This window comes from Mus pahari, chromosome 1, assembly GCF_900095145.1.
Source record: "Mus pahari chromosome 1, PAHARI_EIJ_v1.1, whole genome shotgun sequence".
NCBI classification, from domain to species: domain Eukaryota; kingdom Metazoa; phylum Chordata; class Mammalia; order Rodentia; family Muridae; genus Mus; species Mus pahari.
The window spans coordinates 53,135,325-53,163,246 of NC_034590.1; the positions used below are offsets into that span (position 1 = coordinate 53,135,325).

Sequence of the window (27,922 nt, forward strand, 5' to 3'; positions counted from 1 at the left end):
GTTTCTCTGTATAGCCCTGGCTGTCCTGGAACTGACTCTGTAGACTAGGCTAGCCTCGAACTCAGAAATCCGCCTGCCTCTGCCTCCCAAGTGCTGGGATTAAAGGCATGCGCCACCACGCCTGGCTGAGATTCTGTTTCTTAAATCTGATCTAAACTGCATCATTTTCAACCTACACTAAACTCTCAACCCCATTTACATTATATTATATTATATTATATTATATTATATTATATTATATTATATGCCTTGTTCCTTCCCTCTCATGGCATCTTTCCAATGATGTGTAACAGCCAACTCTTGACCCTGTGAACACCTTCTCTTTTCTATAAAAAGGACCTCAAGAGGAGGGCAGGGGCTACTCTCTCAAACCCTGACTTAGAGTGAGACGCACCCCCAAGTACATCGTGCTTTAACAGGATAGTCATGGATTTGTTTTCTCCTTGATCTTGGATTTAACGTGGTGGTAGGAAAGAAGCAACTGCTGCAAGCTGTCTTCCAGCCTCCACACAGGCTGTGATATGTGAGGTCCACCTTACAAAAACATAGAGGATTAATACTAAAAGAATACTAACACTACCCACAAAAGTGAGAGGACAGAAGTCAAGACCAGCCTGGGATACTCAAACCTGTCTAAACAAAACAAACTCCTACTATACATGGTAAGAGTTATTCAGAAGGTAAGAAGCCCGTGGGAGTGGTTGGATTTCATGGGACCTTTAGCCTGTGGGACTGAACAGAGAGCATTCTAAGATTCAGGAGCTGCATGAATAAAGGACACAGAGAAAATGCAGCATCCAGGCCTTCCAGCATGAGCTTATGGGGTAGAAGAGCTGGGTCTGGAAGACGATTTACTCAGGGTTTTGTAAACTGGCAGTTTTGTGTAAGAACAGCCAGGAAATGGAGATTATGGAGAGAGGGGACCAGCAAGCAGGCAGGGATGTCGAGACCACAGCAGCCCTGGGAGAGAGGAGATGTGCTAAGCACAGGCCTGCATCTCAGGTGAAGCCCCAGGAAGGGCCAGCCTTGCAATGTAGGTGGGGCAGTGTGAACACCCTCAAGGCAGTATGCAGAGTGCAGAAGGTCCATGAAAATGGCTTGGGTACACCTCCAGGCTGCAGGGAAGGAATGATCTTAGGGGAAAGATCTTGGACTGAGCATCAGAGCACGGGAAACCCAATAAACACAAACCAGGAGAAGTAAAGGAACAGTCAGAGACCAGATAAGCCCGGGAAGGAGAAACTGTTGAGAAACAGTGTCCATCAGCTGACTCTAAAGGCCTGCTGCTGTGTCACAGCACACCTGTGTTTCTTCCCATGCACCCTCACTCCCAAGCCTCACTTCCCATGCACCCTCACTCCCATGCCTCACTTCCCATGCACCCTCACTCCCATGCACCCTCACTCCCAAGCCTCACTTCCCATGCACCCTCACTCCCAAGCCCTTCCCAGACCACCGAAGACACACCTTGGGAGAAAGGCCAAACCCAGAATTTCAGGAGCCTAGTGTAACAGGGCTTAAAATAGAAAATGAAGGCACCACAGGTCATATGTCTTCCATTCCTGAGGGAGGGCTGGGAGCCACACCTCCCACACATTTGGGGAAAGGTGCTTCTGTGCCTGGCACAGACTCTGCTGCGTGCAGAGCTTGTTGAAATTCTTCTGGAAAGGTCTGCTCTAGTAGGATGTATCGCTGAGGTTGGCTTTTTTTCTCCTGTATCCAGGCAACAGGCATCCATTCTCACTGCCTCTCTCAGAAAGCTAGTCTCTCCACATGAAAACTGCATATGCAGGGCAAGGAGTCATAGTGTGCAGAAACCCTCCATCCTGTAAGCATCCCCGTGTAAGAGGCTGCTCCTAAACAGGAAGTGAGATGTTTACAAGCTCAAAAGAAGCTCCACTCTGCTCCCAAAGCTAGGGGGCCTCCGCCCAGACTGACGCCCCCCCCCCCCCCGTAGCTCCAGAAGGACATGTAGAGGATATCATGTATTTCCAAAACATCTTGAGGCACAAAGGACTTCCCAAAGGTTACTGTCAGCTTAAAAACAGAGATCACACAGAGCCGGAACCGGAGCCACATATTTCTACATAAACAACTCTATTACAACAACGCCAGGTAAACCCAAGGGACACAAGTCTTCAGGAAAACAATTTTCTCTTACATATAAAAGGGTCATTTTTCTATGGCAAACAGGTACAGAAGCAGAAGGTGTTAGGCACATAGGAAAAGGGCAGACAGACAGTGGTCATGGGAACAAGCCTTTCTTAGTCTTTAATGAGTTAAGAAAATAAAATTTAAAGGTCCATAATAGTATATTTAGTAAGGTTGAATTAATATACATAGATCAAATATTGTTGCTTTCAAAGAATATACCTTCTCCAACTTCCTGGGTATTTTATTAAAACTAAAAATTTATTAGGTCTCAACAAAATGTTAATGAACTCTGAAATGCACAAGTTGTACAGGCGTACCCTTGACAACAGGTGATAAAGCAGGGTCTGTAACAAAGTTAAAAGCAACAAAGACAAACGATTGGGAAGTCTAAAAGTATAATTTAAACTATCTCCTCAGCAAAAGATGAACTCCAATCTGAAGTGATAAGTTATTTATGACAATCACATCATACATACACATTTATGGGATACAGATATATTCAGAGGACAGGTCACAGGCCCACAGCAGGGACTAGCCTGTCTCTGCGCAAGAACCCAGCATGGCCTTTAACGTGGAAAGCTGTAGAAAGGGCAAGGGAAAAACAACAATCATAAAATGATAAATCTGGAAATATACGCAGAAATCCCAAAGCTGGTTTTTTGAAAAGACGAATAAAAATTGACTAATTATTGAAAAAGTAATCAGAATAAAAATGGGAAGTGGAGACATACAACACTAAGGGAAAAATGATACAATCCTACGTCAGCATATCCTGAAAATCTGAAAGTCAACATCATTTAGTAAAAGTTAAATTTTCAAAAGTCTTACAGAATGAGAAGAGACTTTGAAGAGACCAATGAATATGGAGAGCGTTTTAAAATTATCGAAGGATTATTTCTTCAAAAGGCACTAGGCTTGGACAGTTTTATACAGGTTATAAAAACTTCAGAGAGCAAGGAGTTCTGAATATTATTTGAACTACTCCAGGGCATAGAAAAAGAGATAGAAAGTGGCCCAAGATATATTTTAAAGGAAGTTCACATAAAAACACCTGACAAAGACAGCAGAAAAAAAATCACAATTATTCATCTTATTAATAAGATATGAAATTCCAGAATAAAAGGAACCGCTGAACTCAAGAAGAGTCTTTTCTCATTGTAAAGCTCTTAATTTTATTATACAATAGGCAACTTTTGTAGAAAAATCTGAAAGCACAAATAAGACAGACAAAGTGAAAATGTACCAAAGACCAACCAATCCTTGTAACCACTGTTAACTTCAAAAGGAAGTGTATATTAAAAGAAGAATGTACTGCGACTACATCAGGGTTTGGAGAAACAGAGGGAGGGCTTAACTATACCAACTCATCTTACGTCATGATAGAGAAAAATCATTCAAACAGCTTAACAGATGTTAAAAATTCATTTCCTAAAATCCCAATATCCCTTGCTTGCAAAATTGCCAGCAAACTAGAGACACGAGAGTATGACTTGAATATACAAGCAAGAGTCACATGTGTACTTCTGTAAAGACACTAAAAATATCCTCACCAAGGGGAAGATACATGGAGATACATGTTCAAGACTAGCACAATCATAGACAACAGCTCTGTCACTGGTACAGAGGGTCTGGTCAGTGTGGGAAGGCAAGCAAGAGAAAAATTGGGAAATATCATCACTAATCAAGGATATCGCCTACTAGGAAGGCAAATGAAATTCAGACCAAAAGGATTAGAGTAAAAGAATCAGTGACTGACAGGACACAATGAAATGGACTTGTGTGCAGACACACTCTTTTAGGCAGATAAAAAATGAGGTAGATCGATTGATGGTTCCTGATGGTCAAGGTCTTCTCCAAGGAAAGAATATGTATGGCGGAGGGGCTGTATCAAACTGTCAAAACGATAAAAGACTGTGTGTGTGTATGTGTGTGTGTGTGTGTGTGTGTGTGTGTGAGAGAGAGAGAGAGAGAGAGAGAGAGAGAGAGAAGGAGAAATAGAGAAAGGAAGAGAGGGAGGGACAGAGAGAGGGAGGGAGGGAGGGAGAGGGAGGGAGGGGGAAGGAGGGGGGAGGGAGGCAGTGAGCGAGCTTTACATAATTGTTGAGTATCTTGGATCAGGGAATTTTAATTATAGGAGATTTTTATTTTCTACAGTTTTTTTAAAAATGTCTAAATATATGTGACATTTATTTGATGTCCTCAAACAGAAATCTAAGGGGGAAGGATTTTCATTAACAAAGCAGTGTTATACCTATATAACTGTAAATTGTTGGAAAAGATCTCATTTATAGCAATAACCATAATGGAAAAATTACCTTTGTAAAAAAAATAGACTGAACATTATAAATTTAGTGAAACAAAAGAAGTTATAAAGATGTTACTTCTCTTGTAAGATAGAAATAGTATATAATCCAATTGCCAATGATTCCAAAATTTACAAAATGGCCCCTGAATTTCTTTTGGAAATATTAGAATATAAACTAGGAAATTAAAAAAACCATTAGTGGGGATTTTAAACCTAAAGTTAGGATTATTAAACAGTATAGTTCCAGCACTAGAGTACACAGACACACAGGTAAGTGTGGCATGCTCACACACCTAGAAGGGTGGGAGACATAAAATGCAATTTGATGTCTGTGGAGAAAGGGTCATTTTCCCCCAAAACAGTGTTGGTACAATTTAGAAATAAATTAGGAATAGCATAAAAGGGTAGTTTTGTTTTATTGTTTTATTTTGTTTTAGAGACAAGATCTCACTGTGCAACCCTGGCTGGTCTGAGACTCACTACGTAGACCAAGCTGGCCTCAAACTCACAGAGATCTGCCTGCCTCTGCCTCCTCTGTACTGGGGTTACAGCTGGCTTGTTTGGAGACAGGGTCTCTGCGGCCCAGGCTATGCAGCTGATTGACTGATTGTCCTGCTCCTACTGGGATTACAAGAACTCCACCATGCCTGGCTGAGCTCAGAGACTCCACAGCTGAAAGGGGGGAATGAATATACAAGAGTAGCGCACTAATGAACAGAGTAGGCTGGGATTAGAATCGGAAAAACTTTCACAATCATGACAGCAGAGAACTATAAAGGAAAAAGACTAAAATGAGTTCTTCTTAATGTATTAAGAATTTCTCTCAAAGCCATGATAGAACTTGAACCTCTATAATATTTATGAAAAAAACTTTGACATCAATGAGACCGCTGTATGTGGTGGAGTAAGCCTGTAATTCCAGTTCTTAAAAGGCTGAGACAGGAGGATTGCCACAAATTTAAGGCTAGTGTGGTCTACACAGAGAGCTCCAGGCTAGCCACAGTTATATGGTTAAGACCTTGTTTCAAAAAATAAAAATAAAAAGTAGACAAAAGGGGGGCTGAGTTCTGGAGAGATGGCTCAGTGGTTAAGAGCATTAGCTACACTTTCAGAAGACTTGGGTTTGACTTCCGGCACCCACACAGTAGCTCACAACCTTCATAGCTCCAGTTCCAGGAATCTGATGTCCTCTCTTCTGGTCTCTTGATTATCAGGCACACAAGTAGTATTTGTATAGCAGTCCTTTCTAAAAAAGGAATGAATGAAGCCGGGCGTGGTGGCACATGCCTTTCATCCCAGCACTCGGGAGGCAGAGGCAGGCGGATCTTTGAGTTCAAGGCCAGCCTGGTCTATAGAGTGAGTTCCAGGACAGCCAGGACTACACAGAAAAACCCTGTCTCGGGAAAAAAAAAAAAAACCAAAAGGAATGAATGAGACCACTAAAGGCCTTATAAAAAAGCAGGCCTGAGGGCTGGTGAGATGGCTCAGTGGGTAAGAGCACCCGACTGCTCTTCCAAAGGTCCCGAGTTCAAATCCCAGCAACCACATGGTGGCTCACAACCATCTGTAAGGAGATCTGATGCCCTCTTCTGTGGTGTCTGAAGACAGCTGCAGTGTACTTACGTAAAATAAATAAATAATAATAAAAAAAAAAAGAAAGCAGGCCTGAAGCCAGGCTGTGGCACACACCTTGGATCCCAGCACTTGGGAGGCAGAGGCAGGCAGGTCTCATTTGCTAGTTTTAATAAAAAACAAAAATGTAACTTTCCTAGTTCCTGCCTCTATGATAATGACAGAGCTAGAGGGAGCGCGGTGCTCACAGACACTGGGAGCAGAGGTATAGTTGGGGGAGGGGGGCATATTTCTGAAAGGTAATTTGAAGTGCTATGTTTAAAATCCTAAAAAACGTGCACGCTTCCTTTCTTATTAGTTAAAATAGGGCCATGTTATGCTGCAGTATGTCATCAGCCCTGAAATCCCAGTGGTGAAACCTATAAGGTCTATCTCCATGCATGCTGCATGTCTGTGTCAATGGCAGGTAGAGTAGGGTGAGAGGACCTGTCCCCTACAGACACTCAAGGACCTAGGCTGGGCGAAGCCCTGACCCCGGGATGTTACTATTTGCTAAGGTAAGGGTCAGAGACACTGAAGTCATGCGTGGCACACTCCCCAGTACTGGCTAGAGTTTCAGATACCATGTCTGCTACATCACTGACCAGAATTCTTCCTAGGGCCCTGAATAGCTGACCATCAATGGGCCTGTGAGTAGAGTCTCTCACATGTTTAGGAAGGAAAGGAACCAGGGTCTTGGAGATCAGAAAAGGCTAATATTAGAAATTTAGTCTAAGCAAATATTCTAAACAGTTTACAAAGATGTCAGAACCATGTTACTGTGTCCTGACTATAAGAGTAGAAAACTGGAAACAGCTTAACTATCCAAGGAATGACCTACACAGCTGTCAAAAGTAGTAGTTACATACTTACTGATAGAGAAATACATTTGTGATACAGTGTAAAAGGAGACAAGTGAGTTATTAGAAGGGTGTGCATGAGACCAGGAGATTTCATAGAAAAGAAACAAAAGCAGCTGAGTGAGGACTCTGAAGACCCACGGGGTAAACAGGGTTAAAATCAGAGAGGAATGCTGAAGTCACGTGGGTTAACAGTGTTACAACTGGATGGGATGCTGAAGACCCACGGGGTGGGTTAACAGTGGTTACAATCAGACGGTGGGACAATAGGTGATTTTTTTTTTGTTCCTTTTATCTTTAATTTCATTTTAAAAAATTATCTATTACTTATACTCCAAAAAAGCATTTAAAAAGAAAAAAAATGACTCATGAAATAATTTGCTTGTGGAGATGTTAGAAACATCTTCCTGATGTCACATCACTGTCACAACAGAGTGACAGTCAGGCCTTCCTATCAAAACTGGTACAGGACAGAGAGGCATTGACACATCGCCAACATCTGCGAGGCATCAGTTCTGCTGCTCTCCTGACGGAGTGGACAAGCCTGGACTCTGCTGTGGTCCATGTGGGCCTCTGCAGGGGTCCCTGTGGCTCAGAGGTCACTCCACAGCAAGTGCTACACTGTCAAAGAGACCTGTACAACTTCATACAAAACCCGAAGTCCCACAAAGTCTTGCAAGTGGATTCCAGAACATTCACCATCACCACCAGAAATATTCAAAGACTCCTCCTGGTCATGAAGTTACAGTTGAGTTCCTCCTGATTGTTTCTCTGGTTTTTCCTGATGCTTCCTCCCCCAGTGCCCATGCACATGCGCACGCACACGTGCGCGCGCACACACACACACACACACACACACACACACGTGCGCGCGCGCGCGCACACACACACGCACACACACGAACATTTCATACAGCTCAAAATTCCTACCAAAGTCACCTTCTTGCCAGGCTTGTTTTTAAAGAGGGATTTAAATTCTTTAGAAAGGAGTAAGGGAAAGACAGGTAAATAGCTCACACTTCTATTTAGGGATCTACCTCCATGCCGTCACACCCACTGTCCCCAGAATATAGTCTGCTTCTTTGAGGGAAGCCTTCTGTATTCAGAAGTCATGGTCTATTTAGGTCATGCCTATCATTCAAGATATGTATGGATATTGAATTGAAAGCTTCTGCCTTATGTTGCAAATGCTTCAAAATCCAGCGGTGTTCCTGAGAATTGAGCGAGTGTAACTTCTAGTGACCCACTTCAGTTACCAGCAAAGGGCAGTGGTTGGTGCTCCCTGAAGGGCAGCGTTGCTTGAGCTCCTCCCAGACTGCCCTGTTTCCAAGCACACATCTGGCTGCATGTGAGGTCTAAGTTGGGTCTCATTCACAGTCGCCTCTGGTGTCTGCAGGGGTCTTGTCTATAGAACAAGCCCCTGCCAAACCGGCTTGTGATGCTTTGGGGCTGCACATGAGCTCGCTCACACTCATATCAAATGCAGTACCTGCACCCGCCCACCACACTGCTTACAGCTGTGTCTGTGGAGCATGCAGGCTGGAGAGCAGCTCCCCCTGTGGACAGCCAGTCACGCATGCAAACTGCTCTACATATAGGATGGGTCTGCAACCTTCCCAACTGTGGCTTGTCTGCTCCTGCTTATGTCTCTGCCATCGAAGGCCTTCCTCCCCTCTTTAATGGAGGTGAGTGTACCTCCATTAAAGTCATCAGCAAAAAATACAAAGTCAGACAGTGTTCCACCAAACTGGCCTCTCCAAGCACAGAGATCACAGAAGAGATTCCCTACAGAGCAGAATCGTTTAAAGGAAGCAGATCTCACTGTATACGGGGGACGATTCTGCCTCGTCCCTGCCGGCGGTTCTTTGCTGGGGACACACACTGAAATTAATATAGTTGCAACATGCTTTTAATAAGGCCAGAGGATTATTTATATCTTCTTGGCATCTAAGGGACACCAAAGGGAGAGTGACAATATGGCTCATAGGAGAACAGTGGATCAAGGTCCAGGAGACCCAAGAGCCCACTCTGCTGGCCTCAGCTGGGTTACTCTGGGCTACTCTGCCTCCGCTTCCTGTTGATCATCTCTGCCAAGTTCTCTCACCCAATTAAGGTCTAAAGTGACAGCTCGTGGGGAGAAGCAATGGAAGGAGATGATCGGAGGTCAAGCGCGGGCTGTTTCTTCTCTCCCAATCCTTCCCTCCAGTGGTCTCTCATTCCTAGGCATGGCCCTACCCCAGCTCATGTCAGAACTGCATGCGGATCACGGCTAAAGGGCTCTGAGGCTTTCTTGGCCTCTTAGGTTCCATGTGGATGGCTGCAGGATGCAAGCTAAGTGAGGTGCAGACTGCTGGTCTCAGAGATGCCAAGGCCAGAGCTCATCTGACACCGGGCTCTGCAGGCAGCACTCTGTGGCCACAATTGCTGGGGGGAAACAGCTCTCACCATCTGCATGGGATTTGAGTCCACGACAACAGTGCTAAGACCGGGCTGGACATCAGAAAAAAATGGAGGTATGTCTCACTAGTGTGAGTGGATACGGAACAGTTTCAGTGGGTCGTTGGCTCTGTACAGAGTCTGCCTTTTATAGTGCCAGAGGCTGCAGACAGGGCCAGCCTACTGTTGACCTTCCAGGCCCTTCCTGGGCCATGACTGTTCTTAAAAAGAAAGCAAATGAAGAATCATGATGTCTTTAGAGGAAGCAGATGAAAGGGAGGTTCAGTGTTTGTTTAGGGCTTTAGCTGTGGAGCCTAAATCACTCTTCAGGGGCATCCTAGTATCTTAGGGTCGTGGGTTGTGGCAGTTTGGGGGCTGCTTGAATCCAAGAGTACAAAAACTCTATTTCTCCCACCTACTGGCTATTAGAAACTTGCCAAGCCCCCCAGTGCTAACAACAGGGGTCATGAGTCTTACAGCCAGCCTACTGGGCTCATAACTTCTAGAACTTTCTACACTTCCAGTTCAGTAGCCTTAGCAAGTGTCCTCATATGGCCATGTCACCAGATCATACTCCAGCCAGCTGAGGGAGCTTCTTCTACCTGAGAATATCTCCTGCAGATGGAAGCTCATCTGAAGCCTGAGCTGACAGCCCCAGTGTCCACTGCTCTTGGGAGCCATGTGCCCAGGCTGCTGGCAGGTAAAGAGTCCGGGGTGGCCTAAGAAGAGTTCCCCTTAGCCCACGCTGGGTCATAGCTAACCCAGTCTATGTTCTCTTGGGGCACCAGTAGCAGCTGCTACTGACTTGAGAACTATTGGGAGCTGTGGGGAAAGGCAGCACCCTGGGCTGAATTACATCAGAGGTGACCACTCTGTTGTATAAAACATCCCACCTTCATGGGGTCACCCCCTATCAGAACTCAGCCTTCCATATCACCAGCCTTCCTTCCTTTTTTGTCCCAATTGAGTTCCTTGCTCAGAGTGACCCATCAGTCACTGCAAGGAAAGCTGAGGACTTGGAAGTCACCACAGGGCCTGGGTCTTGAACATACCAACCCTAGCCCCGTCCTCAGGCTGTTTTCTCATTCAAGAGGAAGAATTTCTGATCCCATGTGGATACATCTAGAGGGTTCTTAGATGGGTAGGGAACCAACGTTTCCCTTTCCCAAGGCATTTAGAGGTGTTGGGGGTTGGGGTTAACACACCTTGCCTCCTGTGTGCAATCTCTCCTAAGGAGGAATGTCTGTGGACCTGAATGTCCAACGGTTCCGCTAAGAAGTTCTCTGTGAGCAGAGAGCTTTTAGGCTGCAGGGCCTTCCTTAGCAGGAACTTGGAAAGGAAAGGCAGACCTGGGAAGAGCGTCTCTGTCACTAAGGCTAAGGGCTGCCACCGGAGGGGCTCTCACCCTCATGGTCTGTAGGATGGCTTTGTATTGTTCAAACCTAGTACAGGGAGCCCAGCCTGTCTTCTAAGCCCAGGCTAGCTCCTATACCATGCTCTCCCAGTATCCAGAAAGCCCCCAACTCCAGGCTCTCTGTCTGGAAGAGAAGGTGGCCCCTAAGGCAATACCCTCCAGGATGGTGGCCAGGGTCCCTGCAGGAGGACCTCTGAGTAAGTAGTCTATGATGATTATCTTGCCACAGTCTGTGCCTCAGAGCCAAGTCTAGGTTTGAGTACAGCAAACTGCATTCATTTCTGAGAATTACTTCGGCACAACAAAGATGATGTGTTGTTCAACAAGGGTCTGAACTCTGCTGTGTGGTTTGATTAAAACACTAAGTTCTGTTTATATATTTAATTGAACGAATGTTTATTAAGCACCTATTAAGTGCCCAGACTCCACCCTCCCTGCATTCTGTTCCCACAGCTTAAGCATCTGCTCTGAAATCAGAAACAAAAACAAACAAAACAAAACAAGAAACAAACAAACAAAAAAGAACATTGTTGCAATCATAACAAATCAGGGGAGGATGGGTCTTAGCAGGAACTAGTCATTCCCTGTCAGTGTGCACACCCCAAAACCTCTGGTTTATCTTCCCTCTGGATAAGTCTCCACTAAATGGTTCCTTTAAGTAGGTATGTCTGACCTACAGCCCAAAGGTCACATGCGGCCAAGGGTACCTGTGAATGTGCTCCAACCCCAAATAGTATATTTACTTAAAACATTTTACGTTTTTTTGTTTTTTGTTTTTTGTTTTTGTTTTTTGTTTTTGTTTTTTTACAATTATTTCTTTTTGGGTAAGTCAATTGTGTTTTTGAGTGTGAACTTTGTGGTTGACAATGTCATGCCACGACTTCAAAAGGTTAGCTACATCTGCTAAAGCAACGAAATGCATACTGGGAAAAAGATGCTCCCTCCACTTGCCCGTGGTCTAGAACCTGCTGGAGAGTCACATACACTGAATGCCACACAGCAGAAGGTGCCCAAAGGCCTGTTGTAAAGGATAATGACACTTGGATTCGAAAATACTCCCCCCATCCCCAGTTCATAGGGTTGCAACAGCCCTTAAGGGAAGATCTAAACATCCCTGTGCTGACTGCGTAAACGGCTAAGGTAGACCAAGTTCTGGATTCCTGAGTCAGAAGCTTCCAGTTGCCCACGACCTCACGAAGCCAGAGAAGCAAGAGATTTCCTATTCTGGAGGAGTGAGCGGACGGCACGACTGGTCTGGAGACAGACAGAACGCACCTGCATTTACAGAAGCAAATGGAGAATGTCCTATGTCTATTTCACCTCTCACACACACTTGCCACTCGGGATCTGGACTCCGCCCCGCCCTAGTTATCTGTGCCTAACTTGGAGAGTCCTCTGCGGAAGTCATGGAGGTCATCGATCTTTCCGTCCAGCACCTCAAGGAAGCTCTTCAGCTCCCCCTTCAGGTGGCGCTGCCGGTATTTACTCTCCTCGATGTCTGTCTTTAGAGACCGCACTTTGTCTTCCAAGTTTTGATTGTCTCTTTCGGCCGCCTGATGAGACAAAAGGGAGAAGGTTCTAGAAGGCATCACTGAAAACAACTGAACCCCGACCAAACGCTCACCCCTCAAGTCAGAAAGGGGGCCATCTGGTGCTTTCCTTAAAGCAGGACTAGAAGGCCTAAACACCCTGAGCAGCAATCAAAAATGCAGAATGCAGAGTCCTGCTCAAGGGGGCATCACAAGTTCTAACAGAGAACCGGAAATCGGAGGCCCCCTCCTTTCGTTTATTTACCAAAGCCAGGACAGACGGACAGTGAGCCAGTGAGCGTGGCTTGCTTTCCTAACTTCTTGATGACCTCTCGCCCTTTGTGAGGGAGGACACAATGCCATGGAAGAGCTTTATTCTGTGGTGCTAAAACTAGGACTTTTCTTGAATGTGTGCCCAGAAACTGGTTATCAATGCAGTCCTGGGGTTGTGAAATTCAATAAAGTGCCCCTTGTGTGAGTCAAGAGGACTGGAGTGAGGAATCCATTGGAGGAGAAGAAGAAAACCCCTCGTTTTATAGATGGTAATGAGGAAGGTGGGTCTATAGTCAGTACTCAAAGGCAAGAGCTGGAAGAGGCCAAGGTGGGCTTATACCTGACCCTGTCCAGACACCCAGGCCACTCCCGTGCCCCTCCTTACTGGCTGTGATTCTACAGGGGTTTCCTGTGAATAAGAAACTATCACCCACACTCTGGCTGAGCACACGAACCTTTGTGTAAGTTGGTGGGGCAGCCCCCCGCCCCCCAGGGTGCTCTTGACCTGCCATCATGAGCAGTTCGTAAGCGGAAACCCACCCTTGACCACCCTAGGTGTGAACATGAGAGGGAATGGAGGAGTTAGGGCCAGCCACACCCTTACCTCTAACTTCTCAGAGACATATTCACACTCGGACATGAGCTGAGGTATGATTTCACCTTGTTTTCGGAGATCTTTCAACTCCTAAGGGAGACAGACATTTTTAAAGACACACAGAGAGAGCGGGGAGTTGGAAGGGGAGAGAGAGAGATTTTAAGAGCATATTCTTGAAAACTGCCGACTTGTGTGTGCACTAGCTGCTCTGGGAACCTGTCTTGCTCACGTGAATAACAACGGAGGGATGCTATTCTGACGCGCCTTATGACTGACTCTACGGGTGCATGCAGTATATGATATATCACCACATGAAATCTGTACGCACTGTGAAATGGCCCATAGTTTTACAATTGCTGCTTTGTCATGGTAAAAACTGAGGCCTGGGGAGGTTTCCTTGACTTGCCCATGTCCCAGTGCTGTGTGCTTCACTTCCTGTCTCCCAGAATATAAATGACTGAGAACGGAAAGTCTAGTTGCATGAGCCTGACAGTGGAGCTCTGCTTCTGCAGGCTGGTGATCTGTTAAGACCCGCTGGGGCTTTGGGGAAATCTTTTCTTTTTTTCCCAGATAGCATCTCCTTGTATCCCAGGCTGGCTTTAATGAAGATGGCTTTGAACTCCAGATCCTCCTGCTTCTATGAGCTCTGGGATTATAGGTATGGGCCACCATGGTGATTCACACTGTCCCAGGGATCAAACCGCGGGCCTTTATGAATACTAGGCAAGCACTCTACCTACTGAGCTCCATCTGCCACCCTCGGTTCACTCTGGATGCTGTAAATAGAAGGCTGCAAGCAGCCTGTGAGGCTCTGGGGAAACTGAACTGTGGTGCAAGCCCTGATTCTCCACTCTGGAGTCCAGGCAGTTGCCAGAGTCCCAGGTCGCCTGTCCTGCTTTGAGCAGGGATCACAGAGGTCGCCATGCTAGGCCAGGGACACCCGGGGCCCTGCTCAGACCTCTTTACTCACCATCTCCTTCTCTCGGACCTCTGACTCCAGCTCCTCGATCCTCCTCTTCAGCTGTGTGTTCTTCTCCTTCTCCCTGTTTATCTCACTGCTCTGTTCTTCCAGCTCCTCGATCTTAAAGAATGGGACAGTCAGGCCACAATGCTACTTTAGCCACTGAGCTCGAGCTTGCCGTGATGACGTTTATGATTTCTTATCAAATAAGCCATAGGATACAGCACTCTACAGACATCATGCAGTTCCTGTGTACTGCTTGCCCCTGCTTGCCCGAGATTCGAGATTCCTTACTTAATCCCAGTAGGGCTGGTAAGTCATGAAGCCCAGCCTATGTGCCGGGCTTCTGCATTTCCCTTATGACCACATGCAAGTAGTTTCGGGTTTGCTTTAAGGATCATCACACGTTAGATGTCCCCTGAATTGATCTGTTTTTCCCAAGAATGGCTTCTATTTCATTTTGGTCATATCCTGAATTACTTGGTTTCATCTCAAGGGTTTAAGATAGCCAAGTAGGGAATTTAGCAGCACCACTGTACAGGAACTACCAAAGAGAAACCAAAAATATCTCAGTCACTGAATAGCAAGTGATCCCCACATGGAAGGGTCCTGGCTGGGGAGTGGCGTGAGTGGAGTGTCTTCTTCAAGGCTGATGGGCAAACCCCAGGACTACATCTTTTCCTGGTTCTGAGCCCGCAGAAAGGATGACCAAGCAGGGTGACAACAGAGCCTTCGTTTCCTGACACCATCATCAGCTGCTCAGCATATTTCTTTTTTTTTTTTCCCTTCGAGACAGGGTTTCTCTGTATAGCCCTGGCTGTCCTGGAACTCACTTTGTAGACCAGGTCGGCCTCGAACTCAGAAATCCGCCTGTCTCTGCCTCCCGAGTACTGGGATTAAAGGCGTGGGCCACCACACCCGGCTTCAGCAGTTCTTGGAAACCAAAATGTGTGTGCAGAGTGGAGGGCGGGAGTGGAGCCAATATCCCCTCCAAAAGCAGACACACAGCACTGCCACACTCAGACGATGCCAGTCTTTGACATAAGGCCTTTCTCTGAGCTGCACCAACCCCAGGACCTAAACCATCTGTCCCAACTGACACCGAGTCCCAGCTTCTACCTCCAGCCTAGGAATCAAGTTCCTGAAGAGCTCCTCTGAGGGAGGTCCACGCCCTCCCGGGGAGCCTGCTCTGGGTAATGCTAGCCCATACCTCAGTGCTGCCTTTGGCTAACACACTCAGACCAGAGGGAGAAATTCCATCCTTTGCTGGAAAAGGACGAGCAATCGATCCCTCCCTCCATCAGGCAGGATCAGCCAGTGTTCAGACAGGAACATGCAGAGTCAGCAGCTGGCCTGATGCCCTGGCTGTCAGCACACTCATCACAGGGATGGAAAATAAAAATGACAAGAGGCAGCTCTGTGGGCAGTCAGTGCCCGAGGAAGGTGGTGACGTGGGGCCACACCACAGTGGCTCTGCCCGGGCTAGTCAGGGCAAGGGATACACGTGGGTCAAGAAATATGTCCCCTGAAATCCTGTACTTATGGAGCATTCTCTGAAGCCCTGCGTGCTCACACTCAGGGGTTAACGGGCTCACACATCATGGTCTAAACAGAAACCTGAGGACGTCTCCACGGGCACCCTTGAGCATCTCACAGTACCATCTCAATGCTTTGCAGCACAACAGATGAGAGAGACGTTAGAGCTGGTTACAGGGAAAATCTGAATAAAGCCTAAACCCTCAGTCATCAGAGCAGGACAGCGGAGAGTGTCACACGATAGAGAGTGTCACACAACGGAGAGTGTCACACAACGGAGAGTGTCGCTCAGCAGCTGGCACCCACCTTTCTCCTCTCCAAACACATTACTCTTTTGGCTTCCAAATTCACAGTTTTAGAAATAATGATTTGGACGGGAGCAGGGTCTCTGTGGAAACATACTCAAGATTTCCTGGACCAATTTCTCATTTGTCCTCGGGTTCCCTTCCCTATCCTGGAGAGCCCAAGCCACAGAGATGCAGCGGGAAGTCCACCTCCAGCAGAAGGCCAGCCTAGTGGGGGTATGGGGGAACCCTTGATAGGATTTCTGGCTCACTTATCTTTTCCTTAGCAACAGAAAATCAAAGTCAATAATTTCCATGATTGAAGTCCTACTAAGAAAGGCAGGACGATGGGGCATTGAAGGGGGAGATAAAAATGTCTCTCTCCCGCCTGTGGGGTGAAGGCAGAGAGGGGACAAGAGCTTCCGGTGGCCCATCTCCTCTGCCCGCTCCAGCCGGCCAGGCCCTCTGTCCCACTGGCTGCCGAGGCCCACCTTGCTGCGGAGCCTGTCATTCTCGTCCCTGCAGATGGAGAACTGCCGTTTCCACTGCTCCACGCTAGCCGCCGACTCCTGCAGCGCCGTGGTCAGCCGGGCGTTGCTCTCCCGCAGGGTCTGCAGCTCCATCTCCCACTTCTTCACATTGGCGGCACTGGAGGGGTGAGGGGCAGTGACAGAGATTAGGAGTGGTGTCCATCACACCGTGGCACCTCCATCTGATGAGGCGTGGGAAGCCGGCCATCCCTTGGCCCACCCAAGGGAAGTTCAAACTCTCCTCTACCAGTCACTCAGTTCTCTTGTGTTGGGTCTCTTTGCACAGACTGCCAGGAGGGACCGGGGGTCTCTCCGGTGTGAACATGTCACTTTGCCCACTCCTTTTATTTAAAAGTTGCCTTAGAAGAGGAACTGGGAAGAGCTGTTCTTAAGAGCTCACACTGTATCCTGTCTCAGCTTTGACCTCAGTGCTCAGTGAAGAAGGCCTTTCAAACAAAAGGAAAACCAGGCTTCACTCCCCTTCACACACACACACACACACATCACCACCACCACCACCATCCCCGCTTTCATTCCCTTGTTTTAGAACCGGATAGTTGCAGCACTGAATGTGACTTAAGCCAACAGATCAGAGCTGGACAGGACAAACCCATGGGAAGTTCTACTGACGGGCAGCGCGGCAGCTCAGTCTGTAAGGGGCTTGTCACAGGGGCAGGAGGACCTGAGTCCAGGGGTAGTAGTGTATGCTTGTGACCCCTGCTGGGAGGCAGAAGCAGGAGGATCGCGTGGATTTGTTGGCTGGCCAGTGTAGATGATGGGTGAGCTCTAGGTCAAGTGAGAGACCCTGTCTCAAAACAAAAACCTAACCAAACCATAACAAACGAAGCAAAGCCAGGAGCCAGGCACAGTGGCGCACACCTTTAATCCCAGCACTAGGGAGGCAGAGGCAGGTGGATCTCTGTAAGTGACAGTCGAGGTTCCTGGGAGACCCTGTCTAAAACAACACAAAACAACAAAAAGGAGGTGAAAGATGGGTCACTGGATAAGAATGGTTGTCGTCAAAGCAAGGGGTCAGAGTTCAAATCCACAGTGCCCATGTAAAAGCTGGGGCTCTGAGCGTCAGAGGCAGACTCCAGAAACTGGATGTAGAGTCAGACCAGACAAATGGTAAGTTTCAGGTTCAGCAAGAAACTGTGGCTCAAAAAATAAGGTGAAAAGTGACAGAAACACCAACCTCCCCCTCTGGTTTCTCTACATACATGTAGGTGCATGTACATACACCACACACACTGAAACATGTAGGAAGTCAGTCTTTGTATCTCCACAGGAGATGATTCTTAAGGAACAACATATAATGCTGACTTTTGCCCTGTACTGCTTGAACATATGCATGTGCACACGTACATGGATGTGCACGCACACAGGCACATACTCATTCAAGTGCCACACACAAAGAACAATTTTGCCGATACAAAGAAAAAGGAGTGTCCTTTTCCTAAAGACTTAAAGAAAAAATTTAAATATACAACTATATCTGAACAATACGTTATCTTTCTACCTACAGCCTCATGTATCTATGATGTGTCAGGGAACTGTGTGCTCTCTGTTTTAAATGCCACATACTGAATTAAACAAACAAACAAACAAACAAACAGTAAAATGTCTTTATCTGATGACTTTTAGAGGAGATGACTAAGAATTAAGCCGATCTATGAAAATGGCTTCACAGCTTTTCTTTAGACTCACTTTCACTGGAATTGGATTTGAAAACATTTATTTTTAGGGTTGGAATATTTTCATCGGGGCATCCCACTGTGACTTAAACAACCAAAAATAGTCCTCACAGTCACCTGGCAAGAGAAGAGACTGGTCAGTTTTGTCCCTAAAACATCTTAGAGAGAGGCTGCATCCAGATGCAGAAGGTGGGGTCTGAGAGCCTCTTGTGCGTTCTGGGATTTCTAGGTCAGCTCACAGGAATCAAGTTCCATAGAGCATCCAGGATGCTGAGCTGAGGCAGTGAACGGCAGCCCTTTGGAGGTGCGGGGGGCTCCAGCTGAGGCTGGGGCTGGCTGAAGAGACTGTACCCACAGAGATACATGCAAAGGAGGCAGTGTTGGGAGACAGGAAGGCTTGCATTTAGCCATGTGACCTCGGGCAGGGAGTCACTGCACTAACTGGGCCTAGTTTCAATAGTCCAGTGGGAAAATCTAGACAGGATGGGCCTGGAGGGGACATGGTTCTTATGTGGGGAAGTCTGGTGAGAGACTCTTCCTAGACAGGAAGAGGAGACTGGGGGGGATCTGGCTGAAGCCCTCAGCCAGGGCTGAAGGCCCAGGAACACAGAATGGCTTGTGTTGTCATCTAAAATATAAGTCTTCTTGATATCGCAGTGGGGAATCATGCTAATGTACAGAATCACACAGAAGCAACTAGTATCTTGCAAACTACACAGCTTCTTATGATTTTCAGTGAAAGGCCACCTGTGTTTGAAGTGAATGAAGAACTGCTGACTCTGATCTGAGCACCACATATTTTATTTATTTGATGTCACACTGTATGTAGTAAGTATGTAGAGCTATGTGTTAACTATAAATATTTTTAAAGATTTGTGTATTTGTGCGTGTGCACTGCGCATGAGCCCGTATGTGTGCACACGTGCATGCACATTGCATGTATGCTGGTGCTCTTGGGGGGCCAAAGAAAATGCTGGTTCCCCTGCAGCTGGAATTCCAGGCAGTTATGAGCCACCCCATGTGGCATTTGGCAGTGAAACTTGTCCTTTGTAAGAGCAGCAAGCACCCTTAACTGTCGAATCACCTCTCTGGTCTCCATAAATGCTGTCCCTCTTTCTTTCCCCATACAAAGTTTTAAAGGCAAGAAATATGTTATATGGTAAACTATTTATCTGGGACCCCCCCCCCGAATCACTTTAGAGTGATGCACACTTAGGATCCCCGACTTGTGACTCAGAGACAGGAAGACCCGGAGTTCAAAGCTCTGCTCAGGTACAGAGCGAGCTGCAGGCCTGCCCACGCTGAGACCCTGTTTCCAAACAACACCAACTCCAAGTGCTTCCTGTCTCCCTGGATATTTCTCACCAGCTGTTTCCTCACGTGTTTTATAGTTCTAGTTAATTTTATAAGGGAAAAACTCTTCTTTAAATACTATCCCATCTTTTTCATATACAGGAAGATTATTGATTATGTGAAATTTCATATTACTTTTCATAATTTCTTAGGCTTTCTTTAAAAGTAGAATTGGGGTTTATTGAAACACAGTGGCTAATAGAAAGGCACAGGGCACACTGAGAGTGTGGGTGTGGGCTCCTCAGATAGAAGTACTCTTTTTTTTTTTTTTTTTTTTTTTTTTTTTTTTTTGGTTTTTCGAGACAGGGTTTCTCTGTGTAGCCCTGGCTGTCCTGGACTCACTTGGTAGACCAGGCTGGCCTCGAACTCAGAAATCTGCCTGCCTCTGCCTCCTGAGTGCTGGGATTAAAGGCTTGTGCCCCCCACGCCCAGCTAAGAAGTACTGTTTCTTGGGCTCTTAACATACTTTTCTTAGATGTTTAAGATTCTTTCTTGTCAGAGATAAATAAATAAGTATTCCTCTTTCAAAAGCAAAACGCAATTAGAGATCCAGCAGGTTCTCACACACACTCACATGTAATTAAACCTCCTGTACACGTGCCCTGCACTAACAGGCTCGTACACATTCACTGATACCAACAGACAGGTGAGAAAGCCGATTGGTCTTCCTCTGACCGGGAGGGAGAATGTCATGCTCTGAGCAGGACCCTGCCCGGTGGGAAAGGCTTTTAGGAAACACAGCGCAGGGAGCGGGGTGCGTGTGTGTGTGTGTGTGTGTGTGTGTGTGTGTGTGTGTGTGCACGCTCGTGCACGTGCACACTTGCATTCTGAAGCAACCTCACCTCTGTGTCAGCGCGATCTTCAGCTTGTCATTCTCAGACTTGAGGTGAGTGTCGGCTGGGCTCGCGTGAGAAGCCTTCTCGTCGTCTGTGCCATTGACGCTGGATGCCTGAGTGGAAGATGGGGTTTCACACCCAGATTCCTGGCCAAAGTGAATTATCTTCACATGTTACTGCTTGTCCTTACATTGGCAGCAAATTAGGCATAATGAGAAAATATGAGTTTATGAGTCTGGACAAACCCACTCATTGAACCAGAATGCAGTGCAGACTAACCAGCATAAAGGCTGACCAAGACAGTCAATCACAGGGCCTAAGGGCCCTGAACACTCCACACAGCATTGGTAAATTGTGATTTGCTGACCAGATGATACCTGGGGCCACCACTCAGAGCTTTTTAACTCAGACTTTAAGTTCCATTTTCTATGTTCAATCCCTGTCAAACTTGAATATCTCCTTAAACACCCCAGGACAGAAGTCACAATTGACAGAGGGATTGGTATAAACAACAGAGACTAAGGAGTTCAGTGTCCTGGAAGATCTAGAAAGAGTGTCAGAAACAGGAACAACGGACAGATCCTGGGGCTACGAGAATTAGAACAACACACTTATTAAAAACACAGGAGCCAGATAGGAGGGGTTGCTAGGTCAAAGCTGCTTAGTATTCTTATGAAAATCTTGAAGCGATTTCTGTAAAATGCCACAAGGAGGGATCCTCATCTGGTCTGAGGTAAGATCTTAGCCCTCATTTAGCCTCCATCAGGCACACAGGCAAACAGAGGCATGTGGAGACAATAGTGTATAAATCTGACTAACCTAAATTTCTGCATTATAAAGGAGAAGCCGTAAACAAAACTAAAACATGAACAGAAACCTGGGGAAAATATATGCAGAAGGCATTAAAAGTAAAATTTAAAAACCTTTTCCATGTTGAAAATCTTAAGGTACTTTTTAAAAATTTAAATGAAGATTTTATTTACGTGTGTGTGTGTGTGTGTGTGTGTGTGTGTGTTTGTGTGTGTGCGTGCATGTATGTGAAGGTCAGAGAACGACTTCTAGGAGTCCATTCTCCTTTTCCACCGCATGTTCCTTGGACTGATCTTACGTCATTTAGGTCACTAGGTTCATGGCCAGGGCTCTTGCCTGGGGAGCCATCTCGCTGGCCCAAAATTCCTCTTTCTTAGAAATATTTTTGGATGTATTCAGATACTCTGGAACTCCTTTAAAACATGGGTAGGGAGTAGGTATAGGGGCCATAATAAAACAACTGGTCATGGAAGTTCACTATATAGTCTATTCTATAATTATATAGTACATGCTTAAATTTTTTACATATTAGAAAGGATGCAAAGCCAACAGCTGAGGCTGTCTGAACAAGCTATGCACAGGGTTCAGCCAGGGATACTCTAGCACAGAGGGTGGGGGTCAAGGGCTGCTCCCCTAACAGTAGCACGGAGGGTGGGGGTCAAGGGCTGCTCCCCCTAACTGAAGAGCTACTGAGAGCTGATGTCTTCTGGACGAGGAAGAATCAGTTCTCTTTAAGGGTGTGGTCTCTGGTGGGTCAGCCATGCTCCTGTGCACAGTCTCACACCCAAGAGTAAGGGCAGCACGGACTGGACTTGGTGGGTTAGAGAGAGAGAGAGAGAGAGAGAGAGAGAGAGAGAGAGAGAGAGAGAGAGAGAGGAAGAGAGGCAGGAAGAAAGGAAGAAAGGAAGAAAAGAACAAAAGTTGGGAGGGGAAGTAGGGTGGACATGGGAGGCATACATTGTGTGAAATTCTCAAAGAATTAATAAAAATGACTATTACATATTTAATACTATATTAAAACTTGTAGGGCCAGGCGTGGTGACACACGCCTTTAATCCCAGCACTTGGGAGGCAGAGGCTGGTGGGTTTCTGAGTTCGAGGCCAGTCTGGTCTACAGAGTGAGTTCCAGGACAGACAGGGCTACACAGAGAAACCCTGTCTTGAAAATAAAAAACAAACAAACAAACAAAAATAAAAAAACCAAAAAACTTGTAAAGCCCTTAGAAATCAACATATGAATACTTTACTCTTTTGAAAAATAGAAAGACTCTTGATAACTACAAAAGAAGAAATGCACATAATCAATAAGCATAAAAACATTTAATGTCACTAAAAATGGAAAGATCCAATGGAGACACACTTTTCATCTGTCAAACCAACAACTTTTCTTAGTGAGCTGTGGGAAGCAAAGCCCTTACTCACTGCTGGTGGGAGTCGGCATTGAACATCGCTGTGGGCTAGGAGCACAGAGCGCCTCAGCGCTTTAAATGCCCACACCTCAACCATGTTTCCATTTCCAGAATTTGTCCTGCAGAGAAGCAATCAATGCTCAGGATGGGCAGGAACGCTCATTACCATGGTATTTATGTCAGTGAAGAAAGTAGAAAAGACACAGCCGTCTCAAACGGTAAGGAGTCAAGGGAATGAGTCATGGTGAAACTGGAATATTCCTTGGGCATATTCCAGTTTATAGCACGTTTGAAAGGGGATACTGGAAACCAGGAGGAAATGGTCATGACTCTCAAAATATTTTCTTAAAAGGTTAAAAGGAGTAATAATAAAAAAAGTGCTAGACAGATGTAATAAACTACCAGCCCATCTCGTGGTTGATACGGAATGTGTTCTGTGCTTCGTTTCCAGTCCCAGGGCTTGAACCCAGGGCCTTGTGCTTGTTAGGCAATATTAGGTAGTATTCTACTACTAGCTGCATCCTAGCCAAAAGGCAGGTGGGCGGGCTTGCTTGCTTGCTTCCTTTCTTTTCTTTCTTTCTTTCTTTTTTTTTTTTTTCTAAGACAGGGTTTTTCTGTGTAGCCCTGGTTGTCTTGGAACTCACTCTGTAGACCAGGCTGGCTTCAAACTCAGAAATCTGCCTGCCTCTGCCTCCCAAGTGCTGGGATTAAAGGTGTGCGCCACCACTGCCCGGCTTTCTTTCTTTCTTTCTTTCTTTCTTTCTTTCTTTCTTTCTTTCTTTCTTTCTTTCTTTCTTTCTTTCTTTCTTTCTTTTGTTCTCTTTCTTTCTCTCTCTCCCTCTTTCTCTCTCTTTCTTTCTTTCTGCCCTCCTTTTCTTCCTTCCTTCCTTCCTCTCTCTCTCTCTCTTGACAGTCTGCTATGTTGTATTTCTTTTATTCTCTCTCTCTCTCTCTCTCTCTCTCTCTCTCTCTCTCTCTCTCTCTCACACACACACACACACACACACACACACACACCCTGCAATAAGTGTTTTTATAATTGGCTGTTTAGGTTTTCAGATTTTCAATTATTTGGAAAACGTGGTCAGAGTGTTCATTCATTGGAAAGATTCAGCTGATGGTTCAGGAAAAGACAAACATACAATCACGTGTCAGAGGATGAGCAAATCCTAAAGGAGACAAAATCTCGTTTCTATCTAATGTCTTAGGTACGCTTATCCAACAAGATAATCTTAAAGCAAAACTTTCTCGATAAATGAAGATATTTAAGTATAAAGATATTATTACAAAATGTGGTATTCAGGAAAAGGCAGTGTATTAGAACTCTCTTTGCCAGGAACCATTTCTACAGAGTGAGTGGACCCTTTAAAAATGCCCATGGTAGCCGGGCGTGGTGGCACATGCCTTTAATCCCAGCACTCAGGAGGCAGAGGCAGGGGATTTCTGAGTTCAAGGCCAGCTTGGTCTACAGAGCAAGTTCCAGGACAACCAGGGCTACACAGAGAAACCTTGTCCCCAAAACAAAAAACTAAAAACCACCAACAGCAGCAACAACACTGACAAAGCATGCACACTCCTCTCCCAGAGGACCCAAGTTCAATTGCTAGCACATGTGATTTATAGCAGGTGACTTATAACAGCCTGCAACTCCAGCTCTAGGGGATCTGAGGCTATTGGCCTCCTCAGGCACCGTCCCCAGTATATGACATACAGACACACACACACAAGTAAACATACAGCAGATTTTTTTAAAATGAAAAAAAAAAATGATTGTAGTTCCTACCCACATTTCCATTTCAAAATCTCACATGATTACTCAATAATTATCACACTGAATCAAACTGTCATTTGGATCAGGGACTAGCTAAGGTTCCCATCCACCAGAAGCCTAGCATATACTCAGTCTAACTCCTCTGGAATATCTTCTCTATGGCAAGCCCAGTGGGTGTGTAAGTCTAGATAGACCTAGGTCTGCCTGTGCCAACCATCCCAGCCTCCACGTCCGCTGGCAAATGAAAGCCCCGGTGGCTGGCACCTTCTGTGACACTGCTCCACCTCTGGGTGTGACACGGGGGTTTCTCCTTCCCGGGGCCCCTGCTGAGCCCAGTCCTGAGGGTCACACATGACTGTTTCAGATGCCCGGTCCTCCTGGTTCTCTCCTTGGCTACCCAGGCTAAGCTACCCTCCCCTTCCCACCCCGCCCCCAAGCCTTGTGGGACACGCCCTTCCTCAGTACCTACACATCTTACTCACGCCCCATAATAACTCCGAAGGCTACTGGCCACCCATTAATGAGCTGGTAAATAACGAAAACTCTCAGACCTCACAGTGTCTCCAGACTTATCTCCATTCCTGATGCACAGGTATGCAGGACAGACAGACATCCAGGCTGTCTGGCTCAACCATCATTCTCAACCAAATCCAGTTCTGCTCCTGGAGCCCTGTTTCCCTGTTCCTACCTACACTATGATTTAGCCTTTTTTCATCAACAAAGACATCAGGCATGCTGGTGCTTTATTTTATTTTATTTTCTTTCAGGTTAAAAATGGGTCCTTTATAGCCATTATTACCATACTTTTAAGCAGACAGGCTACTCAAATCCTGGCAAAGCGGGATCTCTTCAGACTTAGAACTGAGGGAACACCATGAGCTCTCTGGTATCAAACATTTCCCTAGTGAGCAGCAGTTTCCTGCTACAGACTTCCCAACGAGCTGTGGACACGCTGCCTTGCCACTCACATTTAAACACTGCTTGTCCTCGAGGCTGCTAGAGTTCAAGAAATCACCGACCCTGACAGAGCATGAAATGCCTTACCGCAAACTTTGTGCGCCGAGCAAGCCCCGCCCCCTTCGAAATGCTGGGACCAAATCCTGACCTTGAGCGGGCTAAGTGAGTGTTGTGCCACAAAGCCACACCCTGACCTTTAACCACAGTAACTGCAGAAGTTCTTCATGGGCCAGGACCAGGCAATTCTGCATCAATGGTTTTCAATAAAAAAATACAGTACCACACCTGAGACATTCCAAAGTCTCATGAAAACATGTCACTTGTACCTCACTGAGAGCAGGCTAATAGTTGAAAGAAAAAAAAAAATGCCTTCAGAATATCCCTGCTGTTAAAATTACCCATTTCTTGCCAGGATTGACAAGGAGGGAGGGATCTGATCGCGCGCAGATGCACCTCGGGGACAAATTACTTACTTGGGAATGGCTGCTTGCACTCTCAGCTTTCTCCTGGGACTTGTCTCTGGCTAGCCTGGCAGCTTCTCTTACCTCCTGGAACTTCTCTGCAAACTGAACATACGGAACAGTTACTAGGATTTACTTTAATCTTATTCGTGGCCATATCCAGTACCCTCCTTTATTATTTTGTATCCATGTTAAGCCTATAAATTCTGTACAAATGGCAGAAAACTTCTGTCATTAAAAGGAAATAAAAATAAGAAATCCCTTTTCCCAATAGACACCACTGGTCCCGGTCAGACTGGAACCAGTTTCAGAGTTACTGATGCTTGCTGGATTCAGCAACTGAGAGGAAGCAGGAATTTAAAATCCTCTGATTAACAGTAACTAATACAAAGACATCACAAGAACGACAGCTTCTTCACAAGAGGAAGCCATGCCAGGGGAAAGAGAAACAAGGCTGGCTGCGGTGTGCATGCCTGGAACCCCAGAACTTGGGAGGCTGTGCTGAGAGAATTGAAAGTTCAAAGCCAGCTCGTGCCACAGAAAGAGCTCTAGGCCAGTCTGCTTTATGAACAATGAGACCCTGTCACACAGACGACGACAATGCCGCCGCCGCCGCTGCCACCACGGCAGACCACCAGCAGCAACAGAACAGACACCTAAGATGTTAGGGGGAAGCTTTAGGTACAAAACAGCAAAATGCCGAAAACAGCCTATGATTCGAGCTTTAATTATCACACAATTTACTCTGAAATGCTTCAGCAAGAAAGGTGACGCATGATAAAATGTTAACATGGTGGTTAATCTTCACAGTCAGCTTAATTATTCAATTTGCAATCACCTTGGAGGTGCACTTTTTTATAGTCTTCCATAGAGGTTTTGTGGAGGAGGAGGACAGACCCTGAGTGTAGACCCCATCCTATGGGCTGGGATCTGGAGATTCTAAGGGGAGGCAGTAAGAGCTGAGGGCCAGCACTCATCTCCCTGATTCCTGTCTACAGACACCATCTGTGAAACCAGCCAGCCACTTCCTGTCTTCCTTACCCTGAGGGACTGCACCTTCAAAGCAGGAGCCAAAAGAAACCCTTCTTTAGGTTGCATTTGTCATAGCAACGAGAAAACTCATCAACAGAATTAACAGACATCTGACTAATACACAGTTTATTATCCTATGTTCTCTATTTTAAAAGTGTTTTAATATTGCTATAATTTTTTAAAGATTTATTTATTTGTTTTATGTGAGTACACTGTTGCTGTCTTCAGACACACCAGAAGAGGGCATCTGATCTCATTACAGATGGTTGTGAGCCACCATGTAGTTGCTGGGATTTGAACTCAGGACCTCTGGAAGAGCAGTCAGTGCTCTTAACCACTGAGCCATCTCTCCAGTCCTAAATTTATATAATTTAAAAATCCTAAAGTCAGGACTAGAGAGAGGGCTCAATAGTTAAGAGAGCACAGTGCTCTTGTAGAGGGTCTGAATTTGGTTCCTCATTCCCAGGTCAGATGGTTTACAACCATCTGTAACTTCAGCTCCAGTAGGCCTAACTCCTTTTTCTAGAATCTCTGTGCACTGCACTTAATTAAGTACATAAACCCACACTCAGACACACACACATACACATAATCTAAGGTAAACGCTTAGAGAATCTCTTTAAAAATTCTAAAGTCACAGGGTAATCACACCCGTTACTGGCTCAAAGTCACTGACAGGCAAGAGTTTAATTAGCAGTATGCCATTAGACCAGACAATTACTTAAAGATAATGCTGGTATTGTATATTTAGGAAGGCTAAAATGCTCTCGGTCCCATATTGAACTCGAGTTGGAAGAGGCAAGTCCGGTCTCAAAATGGAGGTAAAACCGCTGCCTGGTCGCCCCAGTCTGACTCCGGGGTGGGGGTGGGTGGGGGGGAGGAGGGCCATGATCCAAAGGAACCTGAGCAATTGAGGAAGCTGTTTATTGGTGGGCTGAGCTTTGAAACCACAGATGATAGCTTAAGAGAACATTTTGAGAAATGGGGCACACTTACAGACTGTGTGGTAATGAGAGATCCCCAAACAAAACGTTCCAGAGGCTTTGGTTTTGTGACCTACTCTTGTGTTGAAGAGGTGGATGCTGCAATGTGTGCTCGGCCACACAAGGTT

At 46.0% G+C, this 27,922-nt stretch overlaps 1 protein-coding gene across 2 annotated transcripts in view; it reads right to left on the bottom strand.

Annotated features, from left to right (window-relative positions):
* Positions 1 to 11,579: 11,579 nt before the first annotated feature.
* Positions 11,580 to 27,922, bottom strand: part of Homer2 (homer scaffold protein 2) — a 98,382-nt gene continuing 82,039 nt past the window's right edge. The window contains exons 4-9 of one of the 2 annotated variants that reach the window (XM_029540310.1): positions 25,792 to 25,884; positions 20,378 to 20,517; positions 16,450 to 16,606; positions 14,148 to 14,258; positions 13,187 to 13,267; positions 11,580 to 12,333 (exon numbers count right to left, since the gene is read on the bottom strand). In XM_029540310.1, the coding sequence (XP_029396170.1) occupies positions 12,145 to 12,333; positions 13,187 to 13,267; positions 14,148 to 14,258; positions 16,450 to 16,606; positions 20,378 to 20,517; positions 25,792 to 25,884 (771 nt within the window). In that variant the 3' untranslated portion in view covers positions 11,580 to 12,144. The remainder of the gene's footprint in view (positions 12,334 to 13,186; positions 13,268 to 14,147; positions 14,259 to 16,449; positions 16,607 to 20,377; positions 20,518 to 25,791; positions 25,885 to 27,922) is intronic. The other variant, XM_021199278.2, reaches the window with a different exon arrangement.